Source organism: Symsagittifera roscoffensis, chromosome 4 (assembly GCF_963678635.1).
Source record: "Symsagittifera roscoffensis chromosome 4, txSymRosc1.1, whole genome shotgun sequence".
Classification (NCBI taxonomy): Eukaryota; Metazoa; Xenacoelomorpha; order Acoela; family Convolutidae; genus Symsagittifera; species Symsagittifera roscoffensis.
In genome coordinates this window covers 48,958,954-48,985,509 of record NC_087065.1, presented here as the reverse complement: position 1 = coordinate 48,985,509, position 26,556 = coordinate 48,958,954, and the positions used below count along the sequence as shown (strand labels likewise).

At 34.3% G+C, this 26,556-nt stretch overlaps 1 protein-coding gene across 1 annotated transcript; it reads right to left on the bottom strand.

Annotated features, from left to right (window-relative positions):
- Positions 1-26,288, bottom strand: LOC134844311 (uncharacterized). Its single transcript, XM_063860943.1, has 7 exons — positions 25,946-26,288; positions 25,491-25,713; positions 18,905-19,075; positions 17,184-17,320; positions 16,656-16,827; positions 1,992-2,117; positions 1-169 (listed from the first exon to the last, which is right to left on the bottom strand). Exons 1-7 carry the CDS (start codon positions 26,071-26,073, stop codon positions 44-46), a joined length of 1,083 nt encoding a protein of 360 aa, XP_063717013.1. The 5' UTR covers positions 26,074-26,288; the 3' UTR covers positions 1-43.
- Between the last annotated feature and the right edge of the window lie 268 nt (positions 26,289-26,556).

Below are 26,556 nucleotides of genomic sequence, written 5' to 3'. Positions count from 1 at the left end.
CAAATAGCTCTGATTTGAGAGCCCTGATTCAGTCCTCTTTTTCCTAATATTTTCCGGGAAGCGGCCCCATTCGTTCGAACTTCTCTCCCAGTGTTACTCCGAGTTTCCGCTCCTGCCCGGGTTTCAAGCTGACTCCGGCTCTTCCATGCATGAACCGGTAGTTGCAAGCCTGCAAAGAAATGAAGAATTAAGAAGACTTCGATCTTAACTAATACTGCAACTCTGCTGAGTTGATGGCTCAGTGAACGAGTTCCGGTATTTTTTAATGCGGAAAGTGAACCGAAGGACACTCATGATAATTTCAAGAATTACCTCTTACTTAAATGGTTGCATGAAAATTTTTATGGTTTCTTTTATTCGACACGCCCCTCCACACAATTTTTTCTTCAATATGCTCGTTTTTGAAATACTTATGTTCGATTTTGAAAAAACATATATGTTTTATTGGTGCCTTCAATTCAGCTTCGTTTTTTTGGTGCCTTCATTTATGAAGTGTTTCCTTTATGTTTCATTGGCACCTTCAATTGGAAACGCTTCGGTGTCAAGGCCTGCATGAACTTGGTCAAAACATATCGGAGTCCGTAAAACAAAACTTGGTCGAAACATAAAGTTGTGGTCGCTCCGTTCGAAACATATCTGGACTTGTCAACTTTGTCAAAACAAACCGAATTGTGGTCGCGTAAGGTCAAAATATTGGCGTTTCTGCGCACTGGTTGAAATATAAGCGTTTTTGGTCGCACTGGTTGAGTCACTTAATCTATGAAGTCGATATATGAACAATACTGCTCGTATCAGGGCGAAGCCCTGAATATTCCGACTGCCTTTAAGGTTTATGGAGCAGTAAAATCATGAACAACATTAAAAAAATCAAATTACTTAAAATAAAACGAAAATTTTTATTTCTAAAAATTGAATTTTTTTTCTATGAAAACCATTCCCCCATACGCCGTATAAAGTACAAAACAATAGGTTTCGCTCCTTGTAACAAATCAAATATGGCGAATAAGCTTCTTTCAACCAGTTTGGAGCGATTTCTAAGACGGATTAAATCTCCGCTCACGCGCTAATAGCGCGAAATACATCGCGCGTTAATTGTCCCTAAATGGCCAAAATGGCAATCTTTGAACCCCCATAACATTATGAAAAAAGATCACAGGTGAAATATCTTTTCAAATTTAAGCTCAGGACAATAATACCTTTTGAATGATAAAGAAAAAATTCCGTCAAAAATGGCTAGTTAAAAAGTCGAAATTTAAAAAACCCACCCCGAGCACAACTATTCCGTCACTTTCGTATCGAAAGTCGGAACAACAAGACTGCTCGTATCAGGGCGAAGCCCTGAATGTTTCTACTGCCTTTTAAGATTTATGGAGCAGTTATAACACTAAAAAGTTAAACGTAATAAAACAAAATAAAAAAAAAACATTCTAAAATTTGAAATTTGTTATGAAAATCATCAACCCACACGCCATATAAAAAGCAAAAGAATAGATTTAGCTCCTAGTAACAAATCAATTATAGCCAATAAACTTCTTTCTACCAACGCGTTAATAGCGCGGAGGATCGCGCGTTAATTGTCCCAAATTGGCCAAATTGGCAATCTTTGAACCCCCGTAACTTTACGAAAAATGATCACAGTTGAAATATCTTTTCAAATTTGAGCTCAGGACAACAATAATTTACGAATGATATTTTAAAAATACCGTCAGAAATGGCTAGTTAAAAAGTCGAAATTTGTCTGAAAAAAACCCACCCCCAGCACAAATATTCCGTTACTTTCGTCACGAAAGTTGGAACAATTAGTCACAGTGATTGCTCTCAGATTCAAGATTTTCAAAGCAAGGTTTGAATGTTTTTTTTTAACCGATTACGCTCAAAATCTTGCTGAAAAATTGAGCGTAATTGGCAGTCTCTTTAACAAATCGTTATCAAATTGACATTTTTTTTTTGTACGCTAAGCCTACTTTTATGGGAAAGTGAGTTGAGTTTACCAGCGCAGCCTCCCCTGGCTTCCAGTTGATCTTCAGTCCGTGGTTGTCTGCCACTTCAATGCATTCCATCACTTCCTCCTTAGTAAACTCACTCCCGTCTCCCAGGTACATCACATGCGGTCTGTCCTGATACAGCAAACACATACATTAATTTAAACGGACAAAAACAAAACAAGGACTTTTTCTTGGATGGAGGGGGATTTTCAAGAAAAATATTGAACGTTTTGTCGACCATTTTTTTCAGCGGCCGTCCAAATTGATTTTCCCAGTTCGCCCAAAACACTATAAAGACCCTATTAACCAGTCAAAAACAGCCAAAAGTAACGTTTTTGAATACTTAATGAGTCGTTTTAATTAAGGAAACCAGGAGGAATTTCCAAACCAGTTTCAACAAACTTTTTACGAATTTTAATTTAAAAAAATTACTGTTAAATTAAAAAACTGTTATATTGATTGATTAGAAATAAACGACATAAATTGTTGAAGGAATGCATGCTAGAGCCAGGCAAGAACTCTTTGAAACTAATTTGAAAATTCAAACGGCTATATTCGAAATCTTCGGAACAAAATTGAACAAGAGGAAGCAACCAAACAAGTTTTCAAGTGGATTTTAAAAAACAGCGGAGCCTCAAAAATTAAAAGTTAGAACTTCGACAATCGATTTTCTTAAAAAGCAAAAGTGAATTCATATAAACAACTAAACAAACCAAACAAATTTAAAAATTGATATAAAAAATCAGCAGGACCTCGGAACCCAAGCAAAAAGCTTAAAAACAACCAAAAATTATCAGCAACAAAACTGCTAGCATCAAAACGACAACCTATTGTTCTGAATGCCTTTTAAGGTCTATAAAGCAGTTTTAGCTTTAGTGTTCAGACTTTCGATACAAAAGTAACGGAAAATTTGAGCTCGGGGTGGGTTTTTTTTCTTCAGATAAATTTCGAGTTTTTAACTAGCCATTTTGACGGAATTTTTTATATCAATTAAAAGGTATTGTTGTCTTGAGCTTAAATTTGAAAAGATAATTCACCTGTGATCATTTTTCGTAAAGTTGTGGCGGTTTAAGAATAGCCATTTTGGCCAATTTGGGACAATTAACGCGTGATATATTTCGCGCTTTTAACGCGAAAGCGAAGATTTAATCCCTCTTAAAAATCGTTCCAAATTGGTTCAAGGAAGCTTAATTGCCATATTTGATCAGTTAATAGGAGAGAAATCTATTCTTTTGTACTTTATATGGCGTGTGGGGGGTTGATTTTTATAGAAAAAATTTCAAACTTTCGTAAAAATTTTTCGGATTTTATTTTATCACATTTAATATGGTGATGATATTTATGTAATTACTGCTCCATTAGCCTTAAAAGGCAGTCGGAGCTTTCAGGTCTTCGCCCTGATACGAGCAGTCTTGTTAAAGTGATGAATTTTTCAAAAAAAAAATATGAACTCTCTACAACAAAATCATCCCCACACGCCATATAACGTACCGAATGGTAGATTTTGGTCATATTACCAAAAAAAATTACGGCAAATATTTGGAACGACCTGCGTCAACTATTTGGAACGATTTCAAAGACACATTGAATCTCCGCTTACGCGTTAATAGCGCTAAATATATCGCACGCTATTTGTCGCAAAATTGCAAAAATGGCAATTTTTTTAACCCCGTAATTTTACAAAATTGGTCGCAAGTGAAATATCTTTTTAAATATGAGCTCAGGTCAACAATAACTTGCAAATGGTGTAAAAAAAATTGTCAAAATGGCTAGTTAAAAAGTCGAAGTTCGTCTGTTTCATTGATTGGTAAAAAACATAGTTTTTCTCTCAGTGAATGACATTCTTATCATAATCAATTTCGCAAAAACTAAGCTGATTTTTTTAAAATACACCTTTGTGAAAGCTCGCTGACGCTTGAAAAAGCCTTAACGATAGGGCGCAGAAACGAAATCCTAAACTTTTGTTCCGTAACGCGTACTTACTGAAATTTCTTATCGTGCTGATAATGCTGAAAGATACCTATAGTTAGACGCAACCATGAGACGACGTATTCGTTTTTGAGCATGATCCATTTTTTGCAGTAAGAAGGGAATTTAAAAATTTAAGGCCCGAACGCGTAAGCTGCAGAAATGAAATCCCAAATTTTTGTTCCATTACGCATGATTACTGAAAATTCTACTTCAGGGTATTAGACTGAAACATAATTAAACTTAGATAGACGCAACCATGAGACGTAACCATGTTTGAGCATGTCCATTTTTTGCTGCAAGAAGTTGACCATTAGTTTTGCAATTTACGTTTCACACGGATTAGTTTTTCCACTGCATAGATTTTTCACTGCATTGCAGACGGTATATATAAAAAGCAAGACTGCTCGTATCAGGGCGAAGCCCTAAATATTCCGACTGTCTCTTAAGCTTTTATGGAGCAGTAAAAACACTTAAAATTTAAAAGTATTAAAAAAATGAAAAATTTTTTTTTCTAAAATTTGAAATTTTTAATGAAAATCATCCTCCCACACGTCATTTAAAGTACAACTATGGCAAATAAGCTTCTTTCAACCAATGTGGAACGATTTTAAGACGGATTAACTCTCCGCTTACGAGTTAATAGCGCGAAAAATTGCGCGTTAATTCTCCCAAATTGGCCAAATTGGCAATCTTTGAACCCCCGTAACTTTACGAAAAATGATCACAGTTGAAATATCTTTTCAATTTTGAGCTCAGGACAACAATAATTTACGGATGATATAGAAAAAATACCGTCAGAAATGGCTAGTTAAGAAGTCGAAATTTGTCTGAACAAAAAAAACCCATCCTGAGCACAAATGTTCTGTTACTTTCGTATCGAAAGTCGGAACAACAAGAAAAAGAAAGTGAAATTAAACTTTATCAAAACGTAGTTCATTTTTGCTAAAATCGCAAATCGCGCTCAGTTCTTGCAAAAAAATGCAATCAAGTAAAACTTTTTAAAAAATTGGGAGATAAGGCTTCTTAGGAGAGTTGTGCGAGACTTTTGATCTCCAAGATCACAAGAGTCTACAAAAAGTCCAACATCATAAGATTACAGAAAAATTCAGTTTTTAGTAAAAACACTTTTATTCAAAACTTTTAAATAGCTCCGACTTATCCGACTTACAAATGCAAACAAGATTGCTCGTATCAGGGCAAAACCTCGATCGTTCCGACTGCCTTTTAAGGTCTATGGATTAGTAAGAACCTGAAAAATTGAATGTGATGAAAAAAATTAAAATTTTTTTGTTTAAAGTTGACATTTTTTTGTGAAAACATCCCCCCACACGTTATATAAAACACAAAAGGATAGATTTCGCTCCTATCAACAAATCATTTATAGCATATAAGCATCCTTGAACCAATTTTGAACGATTTTAAGACGGATTAATGCTCCGCTTACAAGCTAATAGCGCGAAATATATTGCGCGTTAATTGTCGCAAACTGCCCAGAGCGCCTATTTTTTAACCCCCAGAACTTTTCGAAAATGATCACAGGTAAAATATCTTTTCAATTTTGAGCTCAACGCAACAATACTTTTCGAATGAAATGAAAAATTCCGTCGAAAATGGCTAGTTGAAATGTCGAAGTTTGTCAGAAGAAAAAACCCAAATATTCCGTTAGTTTCGTAACGAAAGTCGTAGCAGAAAACAAATATTCCGTTACTTTCGTATCGAAAGTCGTAACAGAAAAAAATATTTGAGAACAAAACATTCGAACACGTCTATCAGTCATCAGAAATTGTCAAAACTATTCTAATGTTGCTATATCAGCAACAAACGGTTATAGCAACTTGTTGCATATTCTGCATTTTTTTTGCTGATATTATTGCATACTCTGCATTTGTATTTACCAAAATGGTACTTGTGTACTTGAGTCCACATCAAAAACGAGTTTAGCAAGTTGTTGCTTTTCTGCAATGGTTTGCTGAAATTTTGGTGTTTTTGGCAAATATACAATCAAGTTGTTTTTGAACTTTAAAAAATTTTTAGAGCCAGTTCGATGGTCAACACATAAATTAGGCTCCTGAGGATGAATCAAAACCCAACTATTAATAACACTGCTCAATAAGGGCAAAGCTCTGAAAGTTTCGACTGCCTTGTAAGACTTATGGAGCAGTAATAACATAAAAAAGTTAAAGGTAATAAAATGAAATCAAAAAAATTTCTAAAATTTGAAATTTGTTATGAAAATCATCACCCCATACGCCATATAAAAAACAAAAGAAAAGATTTAGCTCCTTGTAACAAATCAATAATGGCCAATAAGCTTCTTTCAACCAATTTGGTTTGGAACAGTTTCTAAGACGGATTAACTCTCCGCTTACGCGTTAATAGCGCGAAAGATCGCGCGTTATTTTTCCCAAACTGGCAATCTTTGAACCCCCGTAACTTTACGAAAAATGATCACAGTTGAAATATCTTTTCTAATTTGAGCTCAGGACAACAATAATTTTTGAAAGATTTTTTAAAATACCATCAGAAATGGCTAGTTAAAAAGTCGATATTTTTCTGAAGAATAAAAATCCACCGCGAGCACAAATATTCCGTTACTTTCGTATCGAAAGTCGGAACAACAAATGGCATGTTTTCATACATGCCGTCGGTACCATTTCCGCGCGTAAATTTGTTTTGATGTTACACAAATGCAACCAAAACTGCTTCTATCAAGGCAAAGCCCTGAACAATCTGACTGCATTTTAAAGTCTATGGATTAGTAAGAACCTGAAAAATTTGAATGTAATAAAAAAAGTTTAAAATTTTTTTATTTATATTTGACATTTTTTTGTGAAAACATCCCCCACAAGTCATATTGGAAATGAAAGGATAGATCTCGCTCCTATTAACAAATCATTTATAGCATATAAGCTTCCTTGAACCAGTTTTGAACGATTTCCAAGACGGATTAACTCTCCGCTTATGCGTTAATAGCGCGAAAGTTCATGCGCTAATTGTCTCAAACTGGCCAAATTGGCAATCTTTGAACCCCCGTAATTTTACAAAAAATGATCACAGTTGAAGTATTTTTTCAATTTTGAGCTCAGGACAACAATAATTTACGGATGATATAGAAAAAATACCGTCAGAAATGGCTAGTTAAGAAATCGAAATTTGTCAGACGAAAAAACCCAACCCGAGCACAAACATTCCGTTACTTTCGTATCGAAAGTCGTAACAGAAAATTAATTGTGGGAAAAAAACAACCGAACACGTCTATCAGTCATAAAAAATTGCCAAAATTGTACTAATGTTGCTAAATCAGCAACAAACGGTTAAAGCAACTTGTTGCATATTCTGCATTTTTTTGCTGATATTATTGCATACTCTGCATTTGTATTTACCAAAATGGTACTTGTGTCCTTGAGTCCACATCAAAAACGAGTTTGGCAAGTTGTTGCTTTTCTGCAATGGTTTGCTGAAATTTTGGTGTTTTTGGCAAATATACAATCAAGTTGTTTTTGAACTTTAAAAAATTTTTAGAGCCAGTTCGATGGTCAACACATAAGTTAGGCTCCTGAGGATAAATCAAAACTCAACTATTAATAACACAGCTCAATCAGGGCAAAACCATGAAAAATCCGACTGCCTTGTTAAGCTTATGGAGCAGTAATAACATAAAAAAGTTAAAGGTAATAAAATAAAATAAAAAAAAATACTAATTTTTGAAATTTGTTATGAAAATCATCACCCCACACGCCATATAAAAAACAAAAGAATAGATTTAGCTCCGTGTGACAAATCAATTCTGGCCAACAAGCTTCTTTCACCCAATTTGAAACAGTTTCTAAGACGATTAACTCTCCGCTTACGCGTTAATAGCACGAAAGATTGCGCGTTAATTGTCCCAAATTGGCCAAATTAGCAATCTTTGAAACCCCATAACATTACGAAAAACAATCACAATTGAAATATCATTTCAAATGTGAGCTCAGGACAACCATAATTTTTGAAAGATATTATTACCATAAAATACCATCAGAAATGGCTAGTTAAAGAGTCGAAACTTGTCTGAAGAAAAAACCCCATCCCGAGCACAAATATTCTATTACCTTTGTATCGAAAGTCGGAACAACAAATGGCATGTTTTCATACATGCCGTCGGTACCGCTTCCGCGAGTAAATTTGTTATGATGTTACACAAATGAAAACAAGACTGCTCGTATCAGGATAAAGCCCTGAACGTTCTTACTGCATTTTAAGGTCTATGGATTAGTAAGAACCTGAAAAAATTGAATGTAATAAAAAAAAAATTAAAAATTTTTTATTTAAATTTGACATTTTTACTGTGAAAACATCCCCCACAAGTCATATTAAAAACAAAAGAATAGATTTCGCACCTAATAACAAATCATTTATAGCATTTAAGCTTCCTTGAACCAACTTTGAACGATTTTAAGACGAATATATCGCGCGTTAATTGTCCCAAATTGGCGAACATGCTTATCTTTAAACCCGATTAACTTAAAAAAAAGATCACCGTTAAAACGTTTTTTCAAAATTAAGCTTAGGACAAATCAATATGGCAAATAAGCTTTTGTCAACCAATTTGGAACAATTTTAAGACGGTTTAACTCTCCGCTCACGCGCTAATCGCGCGTTAATTGTCGCAAATTTCCCGAAATTACTATCGTTAAACTCCCATAACTTTTTGAAAAATGATCACAGGTGAAAGATATTTTCGATTTTGAGCTCAAGTCAACAAAACCTTTTGAATGATATAAAAAATTCCGTGAAAAATGCCTAGTTAAAAAGTCGAAGTTGGTCTGAAGAAGAAAAAACCCACCCCGAGCACAAATGTTTCGTTGATTTCGTATCGAAAGTCGGAATAAAAACAATAAGTGAGAAAAAATTATTAGAACACGTCTATCTGCCATCAGCAGTTGCTAAAATTGTACTTATGTTGCTGCTAAGTCCGCAACAAACGAGTATAGCAAGTTGTTGCATATTCTGCATTTGTTTGCTGATATTGTTGCATATTCCGCTTTTGCATCTGCAAAAATGTATTTGTGTCGCTTAGTCTGCGACAAACTAAAAGAGCCAGTTTTTGCATTTTCTGCATTGGTTTGCTTATATTTTGGTGTATTCGGCAAATAAACAATCAAGTTGTTTTTGAATTTTAAGAAAAATTTAGAGCCAGTTTGAGTGTGAACAGTTAAACTGACTCCTGAGGATGGATCAAAACTCTTTTATTAACAAGAATGCTCGTATCAAGGCAAAGCTCTGAATGTTTCGACTGCCTTTTAAAGTTTATGGAGCAGTAATAACTTAAAAAAATTAAATGTAATAAACAATGATTTTTCTTTAAATTACATTTTTTTAATGAAAGTCATCCCCCCACACGCCATGTAAAGTACAAAAGGATAGATTTCGCTCCTTGTTACAAATCAATTATGGCAAAAAGCTTCTTTCAACCAACTTGAATTGATTTCTAAGACGGATTAACTCTCCGCTCATGCGCTAATAGCGCGAAAAATTGCGCGTTAATTTTCGTAAATTGACCAAAATGGCTAACTTTAAACCTCCATAATTTTTCAAAAATTGATCACAGGTGAAATATCTTTTCAATTTTGAGCCCAAAACAACAATACTTTGAATGATATAAAAAATTTCCGTGAAAAATGGCTAGTTAGAAAGTCGAAGTTTGTCTGAAGAAGAAAAAACCCAACCCGAGCAAAAATATTCCATTACTTTCGTATCGAAAGTCGGAACAAAAAACTATATTTGGGAAAGAAATATTAGAACAAGTCATCTGCCATCAGCATTTGCTAAAATTGCACTTATATTGCTAAGTCCGCTACAAACAAGTATAGCAAGTTGTTGCATATTCTGCATTTGTTTGCTGATTTTGTTGCATATTCCACATTTGTATCTGCCAAAAATGTACTTGTGTCGCTAAGTCCGCAACAAACGAAAACAGCCAGTTTTTGCATATTCTGCATTGGTTTGCTGATATTTTGGCGTAATCGGCAAATATACAATCAAGTTGTTTTTGATTTTTCAGAAATATTTAGAGCCAGATTGAGTGTGAACAGTTGAGTTAGACTCCTGAGAATGAATCAAAACTCATTTAGTAACAAAACTGCTCGTATCAAGGCAAAGCCTTGAATGTTTCGACTGCCTTTTAAAGTTTATGGAGCAGTACTAACATTAAAAAAATTAAATGTAAAAAACATTGATTTTTTTTGAAATTGCATTTTTTTAAATGAAATTCATCACCCCACACGCCATATAAAGTATAAAACGATAGATTTCGCTCCTTGTTACAAATATTTATGGCAAAAAGCTTCTTTCAACCAATTTGAAAAAATTTCTAAGACGGAATAACACTCCGCTCACGCGTTAATAGCGCGAAATATATCGCGCGTTAATTTTCGCAAATATCCCGAAATGGCTATCTTTAAACCCTCATAACTTTTCAAAAAATGATCACAGGTGAAATATCTTTTCAATTTTGAGCCCAAAACAACAATACTTTGAATGATATAAAAAATTTCCGTGAAAAATGGCTAGTTAGAAAGTCGAAGTTTGTCTGAAGAAGAAAAAACCCAACCCGAGCAAAAATATTCCATTACTTTCGTATCGAAAGTCGGAACAAAAAACTATATTTGGGAAAGAAATATTAGAACAAGTCTATCTGCCATCAGCATTTGCTAAAATTGCACTTATATTGCTAAGTCCGCTACAAACAAGTATAGCAAGTTGTTGCATATTCTGCATTTGTTTGCTGATATTGTTGCATGTTCCACGTTTGTATCTGCCAAAAATGTACTTGTGTCGCTAAGTCCGCAACAAACGAAAACAGCCAGTTTTTGCATATTCTGCATTGGTTTGTTGATATTTTGGCGTATTCGGCAAACATACAATCAAGTTGTTTTTGATTTTTCAGAAATATTTAGAGCCAGTTCGAGTGTGTACAGTTAAGTTAGACTCCTGAGGATGAATTAAAACTCAACTATTAACAAGACTGCTCGTATCAAGGCGAAGCCCTAATAGTTTCGACTGCCTTTTAAAGTTGATGTAGCAGTGATAACATAAAAAAATTAAATGTAATAAAAAATTAAATTTTTTTAAATTGCGTTTTTTTATGAAAGTCATCTCCCCACACGCCATATAAAGTACAAAAGGATAGATTTCGCTCCTTGTTACAAATCGTTTATGGCAAAAGCTTCTTTCAACCAATTTGAATCGATTTCTAAGACGGATTAAATCTCCGCTTACTCATTAATAGCGCGAAAAATTAATAGTATCAAATTGGCCAAAATTGAATTCTTCTAACCCCCATAACTTTTATTAAAAAATCACAGGTGAAATATCTTTTCAAATTTAAGCTCAGGGCAACAATATTTTTTGAATGTTATTTAAAAATCCCGTCAAAAATGGCTAGTTAAAAAATCGAAATTTGTCTGAAGAAAAAACCCGCCCCGAGCACAAATATTCCGTTACATTCGTAAGTCGAAAAGTCGGAACAATATGGTAATAATCTAAAGAAAAATAATAGGTCATACCATGGATCTGAAACTTTTAATTTTTATTCATGGCTGAACATCTTTCGAGCGTTTTTGTCTAACGAATTGTTTTTTCAGCCGTTTTTCACTTCTATTTTTCCAAAAAAAGAAACCCTCATGTTAACCTGTGGGTACTTTGATTCATATTGATTTTGCAGCTATATTAGCTATTCATGAAATTCAATTAACTGTGGTTTTTTCATTATTTTTGATATGCCAATGCAGTATTTGAGATTTGTCATTTGAATCAATTTTTTTTCAGTGTTTGCGATAAAATATAATTAGCATAATCTCCTAACAGTTTTTATTCCAACTTTCGAAGATAACGGAACATTTATGCTCGGAGTGGCTTTTTTTATTCAGTCAACTATCACCGATCAAAATAATAATTTTCAACAAAAATGTTCATTGCCCATTGAAGATATTGAGTACATTGGATTCCTGAGTACAAATGTAAAGAGATATTTCACCTCCGATTTTTTTGTAAAGTTCTGGGGGGCAGCAAAATCGTTCCAAATGGAACTGAGGCTAGCTAATTAGTCGTATTAATTTCGTACGACTCAAAGTTTTACCTTTTGATTTTGTCAAAAATGTATAGGTTTTCAATATTTTCTGTTCGCAAAAAAAAAATTTGGTATGAAATAAGGGACACTCTGAAAGAACATTCAGGGCTTTGCCATGATGTACGAGCAGTCTTGTCATTGTAATTGCTGCTGATGAGTTTTATCCTAATTGCGTATATAGTGTCTTTTGTTCTATTTGCTAATGGTGATTTTTATCCTAATAGCTGATGGTGGCTTTTTTTTAAAATGACGATGTGGTTTTTTTATCGTAATTGCCGGCATTGCAAATTTTATACTTTAGCTGACGTTGACTTTAAGATTCGAACATTTGTTTTAACTTTTTTTTCTTCCACGCAAAAACAGATACTAGAAACAATCACGGATGTGGGTCCAGTGATACATCATGTTCAAGTCATCGCAGTTGTGATTCCAAAGACAAAAACATTTTCAAAAAAGCCATGAAAAACCGGTTTGATTTTTAGTCTAACTTTGAGCGAACAAATCGATTGAGCATTAAAAAATTGTTCTGAGAAAACTTGATTTTTGTTTTAAAAAATTGTAAGCTTCATTTTTTAGCAATAAAGTATTTTTTGAAAATGATTGTGCAAAAAAAACTTAGAAAATCGTTTTTTGAATTTTGTTTTGCTAATCATTCTCTTTCTTATCACATCACGCTCAAAAATATTTTTTTGACGAAGAAAAAGAACCTTCTGTTGTTATTTTCATGTTTGTGGTCGGAACATTATGTGCTACTTGCACAGCAACCGGCTATCTTTGATATATTTCCTGACGGTGACTTTCAATCTTTTTGCTGGATTAACAGAACTAGCGATTCTGTTAACAAAAGATACTTACACTAAACATGGAGAGGGTAATTCATGAATGAAATTCGGGGGAATATTTCCCATAGGATTTTACCCAATCTGTTCACTATGAAATTTGCTTATTGTGAAACCTTAAAATACAACAATCATTCATCAAAAACTGTAGTCAAACTGTAAGTAGCCCAAAAGAGGAGACTCTTCGGATCACTCCGATGTAAATATAGATCATGTACATGGCCAATGTTGTGGACTCAGCCGCACGAATTGTTACGACTTTCTACAATGAGTATGGAAATGAACACAAGAAAGTCATTAACAGTTCACTGGGAAACAAAAAAATAAGACTGCCTAAACATTCAAGTCGATTCTGAAAGCCCTGTCAGTTTTCCTTAACAAAATGTCTTTCATAACTGAAGCTGGGAGACCCATACATTAAGGACATATACTAAGGATCTTAATCTGAACCACGTGAAGAAATTGATTTCGATTTTGCAGGTCTATTAGATTTATCTTGTGTCATTAAAAGTTACATTTTCCTTTGTATATACAGGTTTTCCAATTATTCAGACTTTGGTAGAATTCAACGTACACATTTTTTCCATGGGATGCCTAATTCAATTCAATTTGACCAAGTTTTTGTTTTAGTAGCCATGACTTCAAATCATTTAGTAACTCAAATAATATACAATTCAAACAAGTAACTTTATCTTATCTGGACTCCGAGAACGGAATGCGGACTTAGCTAAAAACTCATTACGAGGCCAAACTCTGCACTGGATAGGCGCACAAATTTGTTTTTGTAAGTTCCAGGATTCCATAGACAAGTCTTGTTAAAATTTAGTCTGAACAATGAAAGAAAATGAAGACCAAAAGAAGAACAAAGGGAGCGTATTTATTGCGGAATCCGCTAATAATTTACAAAATGCACAGCTTGGCCTCGTAATGCAGCGGATTTTGCGATAGCGCAATGCACTTCTATGATTAATCATTCTGGGTTCAGCATTTTTGTTCTACTTTTCGCGAACTTTGATCTGATTTCTACAGATTTTGCTGCTCCAGCAAGCAGTTTTACAGCTAGAGCGTTTAAGTCATTGGTCCGACTTTAGAAGACAGTAACGGAATATTTGTGCTCGACAGGCTTTTTTCTCCAGACAAATTACAATTTTTGGCTGAATAAAAACTTTTCTAAATTGGTTGGAGCAAGCTTATTTGCAAGAAATGATTTGTTGCTAGGAGCAAAATCTGTCGTTTTGTGTTTGTATGGCGTATGGGGGGGGGGGGGGGGGGGGGAGATTTTTTAAAAAAATCTCAAAACTAAAAAAATTATAATTGTTTGTTTTGGAAAAACTCATCAATTTTAACAAAAACTAACACTGCTCCATAGAACTTTCAAGGAACCCGGAACTTTCGGGGCCTTGCCCTCATACAAGCAGTCTTGTTGTTCCGACTTTCGAAGAAAGTCACAGAATACTTGTGTTCGGGTTGGTTTTTTCAGTCAAATTCGACTTCTCAACTCACCATTTTTGACGCAATCTTTATTATCATTCAAAAAATATTGTTGTCTTGAGCTCAAATTTTCATCTGTGATTGATTTTTGCAATGTTATGGGGGTTTAAAGACTGCTGATTAGGCCAATTTGGGACAAACAACGCGTGATATATTTCGTGCTATTAAGGCGTACGCGGAGATTTATTCTGTCTTAGAAATCGTTCCAAATTGAGTTCAGGCATCCATTTTGGTCCATTTGATACTGTACTACATGCGAAATATATCATCTTGTTCTTTACATAGCGCGTGGGGAAATAATTTTCAAAAAATTCTCAAAATTTTTTTTGAAATTTGTTACCTTTTTTGGAAATCTTCCTCATCTTTTTTTAAAGCAAACACTAATGTAGAGACCTTACAAGGCAGTCGGAACAATCAGGGTTTTGCCCTGATACGAGCAGTCTTTTTTGTATTTCAAAATTCACGGCAAACGAAAAAAAAATTGTTACGGATTCCTCGACAGAGCTTTTTCCAGCCTTGTCTTAAATCAAATTGGTCTCTTACTTTTAAGGAACAACAGCAATAGGCAACAGCAGTATAACAAAATGTTTCAACTTGTACAGTGTATCTGCACAATGATTGAAGATTTTTGGTAGAATAAAGGGCAAAAGTGGCAGACAAGAGATTTAAAAAAGTCGGGAACACAACCCGAATGGTCAGAATCAGATACAAGACTGCTCGCATCAGAATGAACCCCTGAACTTTGCGACTGCCTTTTAAGGTCTAAAGAGCAATGTTTGCTCAAAAAATTGATGAAATTTTTTCACAAAAAAAAATTTAAAAAATTTTTTCGAGATTTTTTCAAGTCATTCCCCCAAGCGTCATATAAATAAAAACAAAGTGATAAATTTTGCTCCTAGTAAGGTAGAAATTATGACAAATAGCTCGCTTCAACCAATTTGGAGCGATATTCAACAAGGATTAACTCTCCGCTAACTCGTTAATTGCGCGAAAAAAATCGCGCGGTAATTACCCAAAATTGGCCGATATTTAAACAATCATAATTTAAGAAAAATGATCACAGGTAAAAGATTTGTTTAAAATTGAGCACAGGACAACAATATCTTTCAGATGATACAAAAAATCCGTCAAAAATGGATAGTGGAAAATTCGAAGTTTGAATGGAAAAAAAAACACCCTGAGCACAAATATTCCGTCACATTCATCGGAAGTATTGATTGCCTGGCTAGTTTTGAAATACTTCGAAAAAAATTAATTGGGAAATTTTGTAGGTTATGCCCTGGTGCACTTCATATAAGTATAACTTGTCGCAGGGTCAGCAAAATTGCATTTGCATTCGTTTTGGGATCTGGCTACGTATCTGCTGAATGCTAGAAGGAACTACAAAATAGCAAATATAAAAAAAAACAAGACTGCTCGTATCAGGGCGAAGCCCTGAATGTTCCGACTGCCTTTTAAGGTTTATGGAGCAGCAGTAATAGCATAAAAAAAATAAATGAAATAAAATAAAATGATTTTTTTAATCTAAAATTTGAATTTTTTTATGAAAATCATCCCCCCACACGCCATATAAAGTACAAAATGAGAGATTTCGTTCCTTTTAACAAATCAATTATGGCAAATAAGCTTCGTTCAACCAATTTGGAACGATTTATAAGACGGATTAAATCTCCGCTTACGCGTTAATAGCGCGAATTATATCGCGCGTTAATTGTCCCAAATTGGTCAAAATGGCAATCTTTAAACCCCCATAACTTTACGAAAAAAGATCACAGGTGAAATATTTTTTCAAATTTGAGCTCAGGACAACAATACCTTTTGAATGATATAAAAAAATTCCGTCAAAAATGGCTAGTTAAAAAGTCGAAATTTGTCTGAAGAAAAAAAAAACCCACCCCGAGCACAAATATTCCGTTACTTTCGTATCGAAAGTCGGAACAACAAGAAAAAGAAAGTGAAATTAAACTTTATCAAAACGTAGTTCATTTTTGCTAAAATCGCAAATCGCGCTCAGTTCTTGCAAAAAAATGCAATCAAGTAAAACTTTTAAAAAAATTGGGAGATAAGGCTTCTTAGGAGAGTTGTGCGAGACTTTTGATCTCCAAGATCACAAGAGTCTACAAAAAGTCCAACATCATAAGATTACAGAAAAATTCAGTTTTTAGTAAAAACACTTTTATTCAAAACTTTTAAATAGCTCCGACTTATCTGTCGAGCCAAAACCTTATAGCAAAAACCACAAGAAGTTGATTTGCATACGTTGTCAGGTATGTCACTGATATTGACGTCAGTGTCGAACCAGATGGCGTGGTCTGATATGGTAGAGTAGAGCAGATTCCTGTCTATATGTGGACAGTACTCGTACACTGGTGGGTAGAACTTGCCCTCCAACAACCCTGTCTCAGGATCCCACGATATCTCTTTCACGTTACTAAGCAACATGATCCAAGTTGATTATATAGCGATAGTAATTGGAACTTTTTTTGGTCAAAATATGAAATAAAAAAACTACATTCTGTGAGGTTTTCCGAGGAAAAATTAAACTGTTTTATGGTTTTCCACTCAGATTACTAAGCCTTCGCGAAATTTTTAAACAATTTCTCGGCTGGGAAAAATAGTCTATCATATCATTTTTAAGTACAAACGGCAAGTTGAAGCTATAAAATAATATCTACTTATTATAGCTTTTTTTGACATGCCCCGTCCAAAATTCTAAACCCATGCAGCAAAAAATTGAAATTACGTTTTTTTTGCAAACACATGACTAGTTAAATTTGAGCAGCTTACAATTTGTTGAGTTTCATCTCAACCTCTTTCCTATGTTCGGTGAGGAAGGACTGCTGCCAGTGGTTGTAGTAGTTGACCAGAGGTCTGTCTTTGAAATAGTTCCGATCAGTCCAGCGTCTCACAATACAGGTGCCCTTCTGTATCATAGGCTCTTTTTATCTCCCCTACAATTACCCCCTCCCATGCTTAAAATAAAGCAAACCCCTCAGGAATTCGACCCCCTGATTACCCAAAGGGTACCCCCTTTGGTAATATTTTAAGACATCCAGTTTTGGCTGAACAACACCTAAAATTTTCTTATAAGGCCTTCGAGTTTCTGGTCGAAAGCTTCCAAAAAATGCTTCAAAACGCCCTTGTTGGTCTGTTTTTCTCCAAAACTTGCCTGCGGCGCAGAAATATTGGTCAAAACAGGGTCTTTAGAATGATTTGGGAGAGCTCGGGAAATCAAATTGGTCGTTGAATTGCAGTTTTTCTTTCTTGCCAGAAACAAAGTGGAAACAAGACTGCTCGTATCAGGGCGAAGCCCAGAATGTTGCGACTGCCTTTTAAGGTTTATGGAGCAGTAATAAAATAAAAAAATTGAATGTAATAAAACAAAATGATTTTTTTTTCTGAAAATCATCCCCCCACACGCCATATAAAGTACAAAAGAATATCCTTCGCTGCTAGTAACAATCAATTATTGCAAATAAGCTTATTTAAACCAATTTGAAACGATTTCTAGAACGGATTAAATCTCCACTTACGCGTTGAGAGAGCGAAATATATCGGATGTTTATTGTCCCAAATTGTCCAAAATGCCAATCTTTCAACCCCCATAACTTTACGAAAAATGATCACAGGTGAAATATCTTTTCAAATTCAAGCTCAAGACAACAATGCCTTTCGAACGATATAAAAAAGCCGTCAAAAATGGTTAGTTAAAAAGTCGAACTTTGTCTGAAGAAAAAAAGACCCACCCCGAGCACAAATATTCCGTTAATTTCGTATCGAAAATCGGATTAATTAGAAACGCAGTTATCATGCTGGGAGCGGTTATCTCATTATTAACTAGTACCCCATATTGCAATTTTGGAAAAGTTAGTTTTTTAACAGCCAGCTTTTATTGTTCCGACTTGACTTTCGAAGAAAACGGAATATTTAAACTCGGTATGGTTTTTTTTTTATTTAGTCAATTTTAGACGATTGAAATAATAGATTTCGACGACAATTTTTAAATCTCCACTGAAGATATTGATTTCCTGAATTCAAATCTAAAAAGATATTTTACATTCACAAAAATCTAAAAAGAATATTTTTGTAAAGTTCTGGGGGGTTTGAAAATAGCCAAATTGGCCATGTTCTGGACTAAATCATCTCGCCTTGAAGAATTGAATCATATTGCTGAGAGCGTAACGCGAATTATTTATGCGTGGCAAACTATCCCGAACAACGAAATTAGCACAGGTGACAAATCTTTTCAAATTTAAGCGCAGGACAACGATGCTTTTTGAATGATAGAAAAAAATTATGTCAAAAATGGCTAGTTAAAAATTCGAAAATTGTCTGAAGAAAAAAACCAACTCAAAAAGTTGCACACTTTGAGTTGATCTGCCCTCGAAACTCACAAAAGTAAAAGTTGGCTGTGTAGTAGGTGGAGGGAGCCGAGAAGGGGGCAGTGGAAGGGGAATCGAATTGGGATGGGGAGGATTAGGGTTAAAATAGAGGGAGTTAAACGAGGCCTGGATAATCTTCTGTCCGATGTGGCGTCTCTCCATGTCTCTGGTATAGCCTATGTTGTTTGAGAAGTAGGTGGATCCGTCCACTCCCTCACTCATACCCAGACAGAAGAAGGCGATGGACCTGATGGACTCGTGCAGGTACTGCATCTCGTGGTGGTAGTGCAGAGTTTGCTAAAGAACAAGAACCAATCTTTGGATCGATGCCCTACCCCAAACAGGCTCAAGGGCAGTTCAAGGGGGCATGCTTACTTAATACTAAGTCGGATATTTCTCAGAATTGTTGCTTACGTTAAACTTATGGATTGAACAAATGCCCTGAGTTTTTTGTCCTTATTTTTTGTCCTTTACGGCAAAACAAATGATCACAAAATTTGTAGTAATTTCGTTCGACATTATTGACAACTTCGTATACCATATTGATATTTTGGTTGATGAAGATGCTGGTAAGTTGTAAGGAGAACAGCTGAGCAGTAACAATGTTTTCTTCGAAAAAACAACAAAAGAATTGATTGAATTTTCGAGAAAAAAAAATCAACATTATCAAGGAACATGAGTTTTTGATTCAATACTAACTCCTAATGTTTTTGGTTACCGTTTAGTGTTTTTGAGTTTTCATTCCAGGTGAATTTTTGATAGTTTTTCAAGCATTTGCTGCTATTCCTTTGGTTTTTGCTACTGAGAACATTCTCGACACTGGGACAACTTTCACTGGGACATATATATACAGTTGCGGATCTAGGATTTTCTCGAGGGGGGCGGATTTTCAAAAATTTTCGAAAATTTTGTCGACTTTTTTTTAGGTCGACCGAAATGATTTTTCGAGCTTTCCCTAAGCCCGCCCGGTTTAGTCCGTGTTTTGGCCAAACTTTCTGAGCCGCAAGCAAAATTTTGTAAAAATAGTCCAAAAAAGGCGTTTTTAGGCACTTTTTGGAAAATTTTAACCAAAAAATCGCGTTTTTTCGGCGCGCGCTCCCCCTCAAACTTAGTATATACTGGCGCCGAAGGCGCCTTTAGAAAAATTTTATGGTCGGTCGGCCAGAAATGCGTTTCTTAAAAAGTACCAAAGGGGGGACCCTTTGGGTCGGCAGGGGGTCGAATCCCTGAGGGGAAGGAGGGGCGTCCGCCCCCGCCCCCCTAAATCCGCCACTGTATATATATCACACTGTTCTCTTTTGCTGAAGTATGATTCCAGTGATTTAAAAAAGATTCCTCATAGTCTTTTTGGGTGACGATTATGACATTGAGGTCGCCAACATCGTTTGCATCGAAAGCTTTTGGTAGATTTGAGAGCGTGCAAGATGCCAGCATTGTTGTGTTCTTTACTCAAGTAAGACTTTCCAATGAATCCACATTGCCATCAGTAGACGGTTTGTGGTCATTTCAAATAGTATCTTGCTTAAAATGTTATAACTATTCAAGAATTTATTTTTTTTCTCGGTGAAGTTTGCTCAAATTTTTTTCCGCTCACAGGAGTTCCAAATGTAGGCCTAACTTAGCTTGGAAAATTCTGTCTCCTTGTTTGAAAATAAGAATAACTTAGTCGTTTTCTGGGGTACCAAAAACAAACTCATAACGTGTAGCGATTAGCATCAATCTGAATTTCGACTTTTTCTGGCTCCTCAAAAAAGACTTTCAAGATAAAACAATCACTTTTCTGAAACTTAAAAAAAAATTGGGTTTTTTTTCTCCTGAAGTCATACCCGCACTGGAAAATAATTGGAAAAAAAAAGAATTTATTACGTTTTTATTGTCAATCTTCATTTTTTGGATTATAATTGATCGTAATTAATAATTTAAAAGGTAGAGGGGTGAGGTGAGGTAGAGGGGTGTCTGTGGGGGGTCTGGATTTATGTTTGGTGGTTAGGGTGAGTGTAGGGGGGAGGTTATGTGGACTGGGGTGGTGTGGGGGAGGAAGGCTATGGAAGGAGCATTGGGGGCGTGAAAATCGCGGAATATATTCATAAGTGCAACAATTAATCAATTTTTGTGGGTATTATGAACAAAAAAATTGATTATGTTGTAAAAAAATCGATTCTAACTGAATGTAATGGACTATAATGGATTTTTGAATATCCCCTAAGAATCCCTTTTCACGGTTAGATGGGTCATGAAAATTGTTTATTTGAGTTAAGTTGTGTCGATATAATCCATTTAAATTGATTTTTTTTATGAAATAGATTTTTTTAAATGAAAATCTAGTGCGGGTACTGATCAAATCGTGACCGCAAAGAATGGGCGTAAATGCATATGAGACATATAAATTACAGTTTCAGTTGTTTTTCTCCAAAAAAAATAAGCTAAGAGAATAAATGGATTGGGATCTTTTTTTCGTATAAGAAATCAAGCTCGATAAAAAAAATCATCACACAGAGTGGAGTGATCTATCAACTTTTAAAATTTCCGTTTGTGATTTTGAATATTCACCAAAAATCAATCCTGAGCTGAAATTGTTTAACAATTTAACTCTTGTGTATTAAACTTTTAGTAAAAAAGTTTTCTCTTTAATTCGGCGTCAAGTGTCAAAATTCAAAATGGCTTCATATTTGTAATAAATAAACATCTTTCATCATTCAGCTAGAAGAATTAATGGTCGTTTCTGTTATCAATTCAGTTTTCATTATTATTGTTTTTGGGTAAATGCCTTTATAATCAATTAACAAAACCGCTCGTATCAGGGCAAAGCCCCTGAATGTTACTACTGCCTTTTAAGGCCTGTGGAGCAGTAATGACTTGAAACATTTAAATGTTATTAATGAAAGGGAAAAATTTTCTTTTGAAAATCATCTCCCCACATGCCATAAAAAGTACAAAGTGATAGATGTTGCTCCTAGGAACAAATCAGTTATGGCAAATTTACTGAATTCAAACAATTTGGAACAATTTCTAAGACGGATTAAAGACTTGCCTATTCGTTAATAGCGCGAAATATGTAGCGCGGTAATTGTCCCAAATTGGCCAAAACGGCAATCTTTAAACCCCTATAACTTTACAAAAAATGATCACAGTAGAAATATATTTTTTCTTATGTTTGAGTTTAACACAACAATTTTTTTTGATTGATATAAAAGAATTTCGCGAAAATTGGCTAGTTAAACAGTCGAAACACCCCGAGCGCAAATATTTGGTTTTTTTGTGACATAAGTCGGAACAACAAGTGATTATAGGCCACTTTTTCAGACAAAACTCTTCTTATTTTTAGAAACATCATCTGTTTTAAATGATCCTTGTTTTCTACTTTGTCTGTGTTTAAATTCAAAGCTAATCATTTATAATCAAATTAAATTGATAAGAATCAAGAACGACAACTTCTTTGGCGGAAGGAAAAACTTTTGAGCGTTAAATTGAGATTACTACTTTCATTAGGTTTTCTAGACAGTAACCTTAATAAGACGTAACCCAATCGCGACAGAACCCTATTACGTTGCTTAGAAATTTTATGCAATTAATGAAAACCGAAAGTTTTAATGAAAACCGAAAGTTTATGTATCGCGTGGTTTTTTCCGTCAAGTTTTGAAAAACTATTTTTATGCTTCATTGAAAATACCAAGTATGACTCACTAAAATCAAAATTAAAAGGATATTTCACCTTCAATCATGTTTTGCAAAGCTTTGGGAGTTTGAAATTGCGAATTTGGGCATGACCAATTTGTGCGCTCTGTAGACATTATCCATAATTCGGAAAATTTAACGCGAATTAGTCATGCGCGGCCAATTATCCTGCGCAAGTCGTTCCAAATTGAATTGAGGCTAGGTAACCTTTCGTTTTAGTTTTCACTCTTGACATTGTTCAAAATTTATAGTTTTTCAAAAATTTCGTTTCCCAAAACTATTCCAATTAGATTAAGAGGCAATCGGGACATTTAGGGTTTTGCTCTGACACACAAGCAGTCTTGTTATACTATATAACATTTATTATCGGGCTTCAAAAATTTTCTATTTCACAGAAGCGAGTTGCGCTTCGCAAACAGTAGTGGGAAAATGACAAAATGTGATAAACTACAAAATTTGTAGCGCCGATGTCAAATGCAAATACTAACTGTTAAGTAAAATTAGTTTGACCAACCAGTTTGCCTCAATTAAATATGGAACGGTTATGAGGGCGGATAATTTGCCACGCATACATAAGTTGCGTAATGAAACAAAGTTTCAAAGTATTATTCCAGCTTCAAAGCAGCAATTAGGGCTAATGCAGACATACTCGGCTGGCAATTCGACAATTTCCGGATCGATGCCCATATGCAATCAACTTTTCTATAATGGGTCTGAATAAGAAAAGCCACCCCAGGCATATATATTCCTCACTTTCTTCGCCAATAATAAATTGCCAATGCTAGAAAGCAAAAATGCCACCAAATATAAACAAAACTGCTCGTATCAAAGAAAATATTTGAATGTAGTGGTTGTCTTTTAAAGTCGATGAAAAAATTTTTGCTTAAAAATAGCCAAAAATGAAAAAAAATTGTTTTTTTTTGTGAAAATATTTTGAAAATCATTTCCCCACACGCTAGGTAAAGTAAAAATTAAAATTTTACGCAAATAGCAAATATTAAATACACCAAATGTTTTGCCTCAATTTAGTTTGCAAATATTTCTAAGATGGAGTGAATCTTCGCTTATGCGTTAATAAAACGATGTATTTTGCGCTTTAATTGTCTCAAATTGGCTAAGTTTACAATTTTTAAGCCCGCATAACGTTGCGAAAAATGACTACAAGTCAATTATTTTCGAGACAACAATATTTTGATTGAATTTTTTAAATGCTGCTATTTATAGCTTTTTATAACTTTTTAAATATTGCTATTCAAAAAGTCAAGTTGCTTAATACGTAACTTGCCTGGAGAAAAAACTACCCGAGCACAAATATTGCGTTACATTCTTCAAAATTTGGAAAAACGAAACTAGTACGATCAGAAGCTTAACAATAGTCAAACACTAGCCAAAACACAGTATTGAACGAATTCTTTGAAACTTTCAATGCCTCAGATTTTGATTAGAGAAAAAGTATCAACAAATGAGCACACAATGTGCGAGTTAGGTTGAAAAAAGTAGAGCCATATTAAATAAAATAATGGCATATATAATAAATCTTTTTATTTATTTGATTGAAGTACAATTACAGTTGCAATTTGATTGATTTTCTTATTTTAACTGATTGCGGGCTAGCCATGATTATGACGCCAAAAAAATTCAAACTTTTCATTCTACATTTGCAAAAAACGTAATTTTCATAAATGATTTTGTTAAATATCATGTGAAAAATGATGAAAGGCTGCGTTCTTGTTCGAAAAAAATCTATTTGAAAAAAGCCAAGCTAAGTTTAGAGGAATATTCTACAGACAACTTGTAGCATCAAAAATTAGAACCAATAGAGATGTGTTCTCTTGTTAATCAAATATTCTTGTTAAAAACCTAAGAATGTAAGAAATTGTGATGAACAAAAAATCTGCAAACTTTTTAGGAACTCAGCCAGCTCCTGATGTACAAACAACTGGTTTTAAAAATTTGATGAAAAACATAAGACCAAAGTCCAGGCACCGATCTGGGGTTTTCTCGAAAGAGGGGGTTTTCAAAAAGAATTTGAAAATTTTTTTTAAGTCACAGCTTTTGTTAGCTTTTGACTTACTGAGTTAGCTTTTTCAAAATGCTTTAAAATTTCTTAACACTTAAAAAAAACTTTTGAAAATTTTATTTTTGAGCACTTTTCCGCATCCAATTTCAAGCATTAATAATCAATTTTATTAGGGTATTAGTACCAGTTTTTACTCAAATTGAGAAAAAAAAATTTCTTTGAAAACAAATTTTAATCAATAAAAAACTTTGGAATCAAATCAATCAGTAGTTCATCTATATTTTGATTAAATTATAATCCATTATAATCGATTAATTCTATTCTGCTTTTTAATTATTTTTAGGCACAAAAATCCATTTTAATTGACTTCAATCGGTCATAATTTTTTTTCTATTCTCTCGCCTTTTGTCTTTCACCTTGCATCTAAATTGCGTAATTTTTATGCTTTTCATAAACGTTGGTTTATTTACAAAATGCGAAAATCGTTTGAGCAGTTTTCAAATCAATTAGCATTTTAATTTTCATTTTTTTCTTAAATAGAGTTGTTTTGTGATGAGCATTTATAATTTTTTAACCACCAAACTATCAGCACATTGTTTTAGTTTCATGAGTTAAATGGAAGAATTGATTTCCACCCAGCGCGGTGGTAACCTCTCAACTATTATAAAGTTTTTTTTGCGATAAAACTTTAAGTTCAGATGAACCAAAATGTGACCAAGACCTGTATTTTTTAGAGATTTGTTATTGACAATTTTTCGGCAAAGTAAGATATTATAAAATATCATAATCTTCAATCAATTATAATTTCTTGGAAAATATCACAATAATAATCGACTGTTAGTCCTTTAAACACCTTATTTTGGTAACTCTATAAATTATATCAGCATGATAATCCGTTATAATCGATTACTTAAGCCTAAACTTGGATGCGGGTTCCTAAACGTCCTATAAGAAGATCTAAAAGGATAAAGATTTGTGGGGTTGTCAACCCCGAAAACGTTGAAACCTGAAATGTACCTGAGGAATAGCCCCAGTGTTGTAGACATCCTGGTCAATGTAGTCTCTTGGATTCGCTCCCCCATCGTACTTGTTTCCCACTCCTAGGATGTGTTTGAAGGGGGCAAGCAGAGTAGATGGGTCAGTGGTACCTGTGTTAACCAAGTACACGAAACCCACTCTTCTGAACCTGTCTGTAACTTTGGCTTTCAACGCATTGTTCGATGCGAGGTTTCTCTGGTACCTAGAATCATTTAAAACAAATTTAGATTAAGGTAAATTGAAAAACAAACCCTCAACTGCACAAAGGATTTTGTTTCTACTTACTAAAGGCAGCGGTTAAGAACAAAACCAATTAAACGGAAAGACGAAATTGATATTTTCTCTGCATTTCGAGCCAAATTTTCCATAGTTTTTTATTCAAGTAAGAGGCTCAACAAGTTTGAGCCGAAAACTCAAAAATATTTTTTGCTTGCCTGCTGCAATCAATAGTATACTCCTCTGGTTCGAGATGTTCCACATAACTTGTTTCGCGGACAAATTGAGGTATGAACTCAGGGCGTAGAAGTTTGGGCAAATTTTTCAAAGAACCAGTTAGCTTCATACTAAAGATATCACGTTGAACAGAATGAATGATCTGTCGACAGATTACAAAAGGGCGATTTAAATCGAGTAAATAATGCTTCTAAATTGATATCTCTTAGATTTGATTAAAATCGGGTGCGTTCGTCTGATAAACCCATTAACATATAAATTTATAGAAGTACAGAATGCAAATTTTCCAGTACGAAAGAGCATTTTAACTCCATTTAAGAGACTTATAAACTTAAAACAAATTTTCTCGTATCAGGGCAAACCCCTGAATTTTCTGAGAGACTTTTAAAGTCTATGAATCAGTATTCGCTTTAAAAAACCACTAGCAAGCCCGTCTCCCATAATCAATTTAAAAATAGATGTTAAATAGTTGTTAATCTGACTAAGCTATTCAAGCAATGACATTTCAAGTTAAGCCATATCGTAAATTGGTTTGAAAAATGTTAAATTTCGACGATACGAATCGTTTTTCTAGGCGAGTTGTTTCAGTTGA

Excerpts from the sequence above, each read along its gene's own strand:
- LOC134844311 (XM_063860943.1), bottom strand. The coding sequence starts at position 26,073 with ATGAAGCTAACTGGTTCTTTGAAAAATTTGCCCAAACTTCTACGCCCT. Across the intron at positions 16,828-17,183 it reads GAGATGAAACTCAACAAATT|TAACGTGAAAGAGATATCGT; the intron begins GTAAGCTGCTCA and ends CATGTTGCTTAG. Across the intron at positions 170-1,991 it reads AGCCAGGGGAGGCTGCGCTG|GCTTGCAACTACCGGTTCAT; the intron begins GTAAACTCAACT and ends ATTTCTTTGCAG.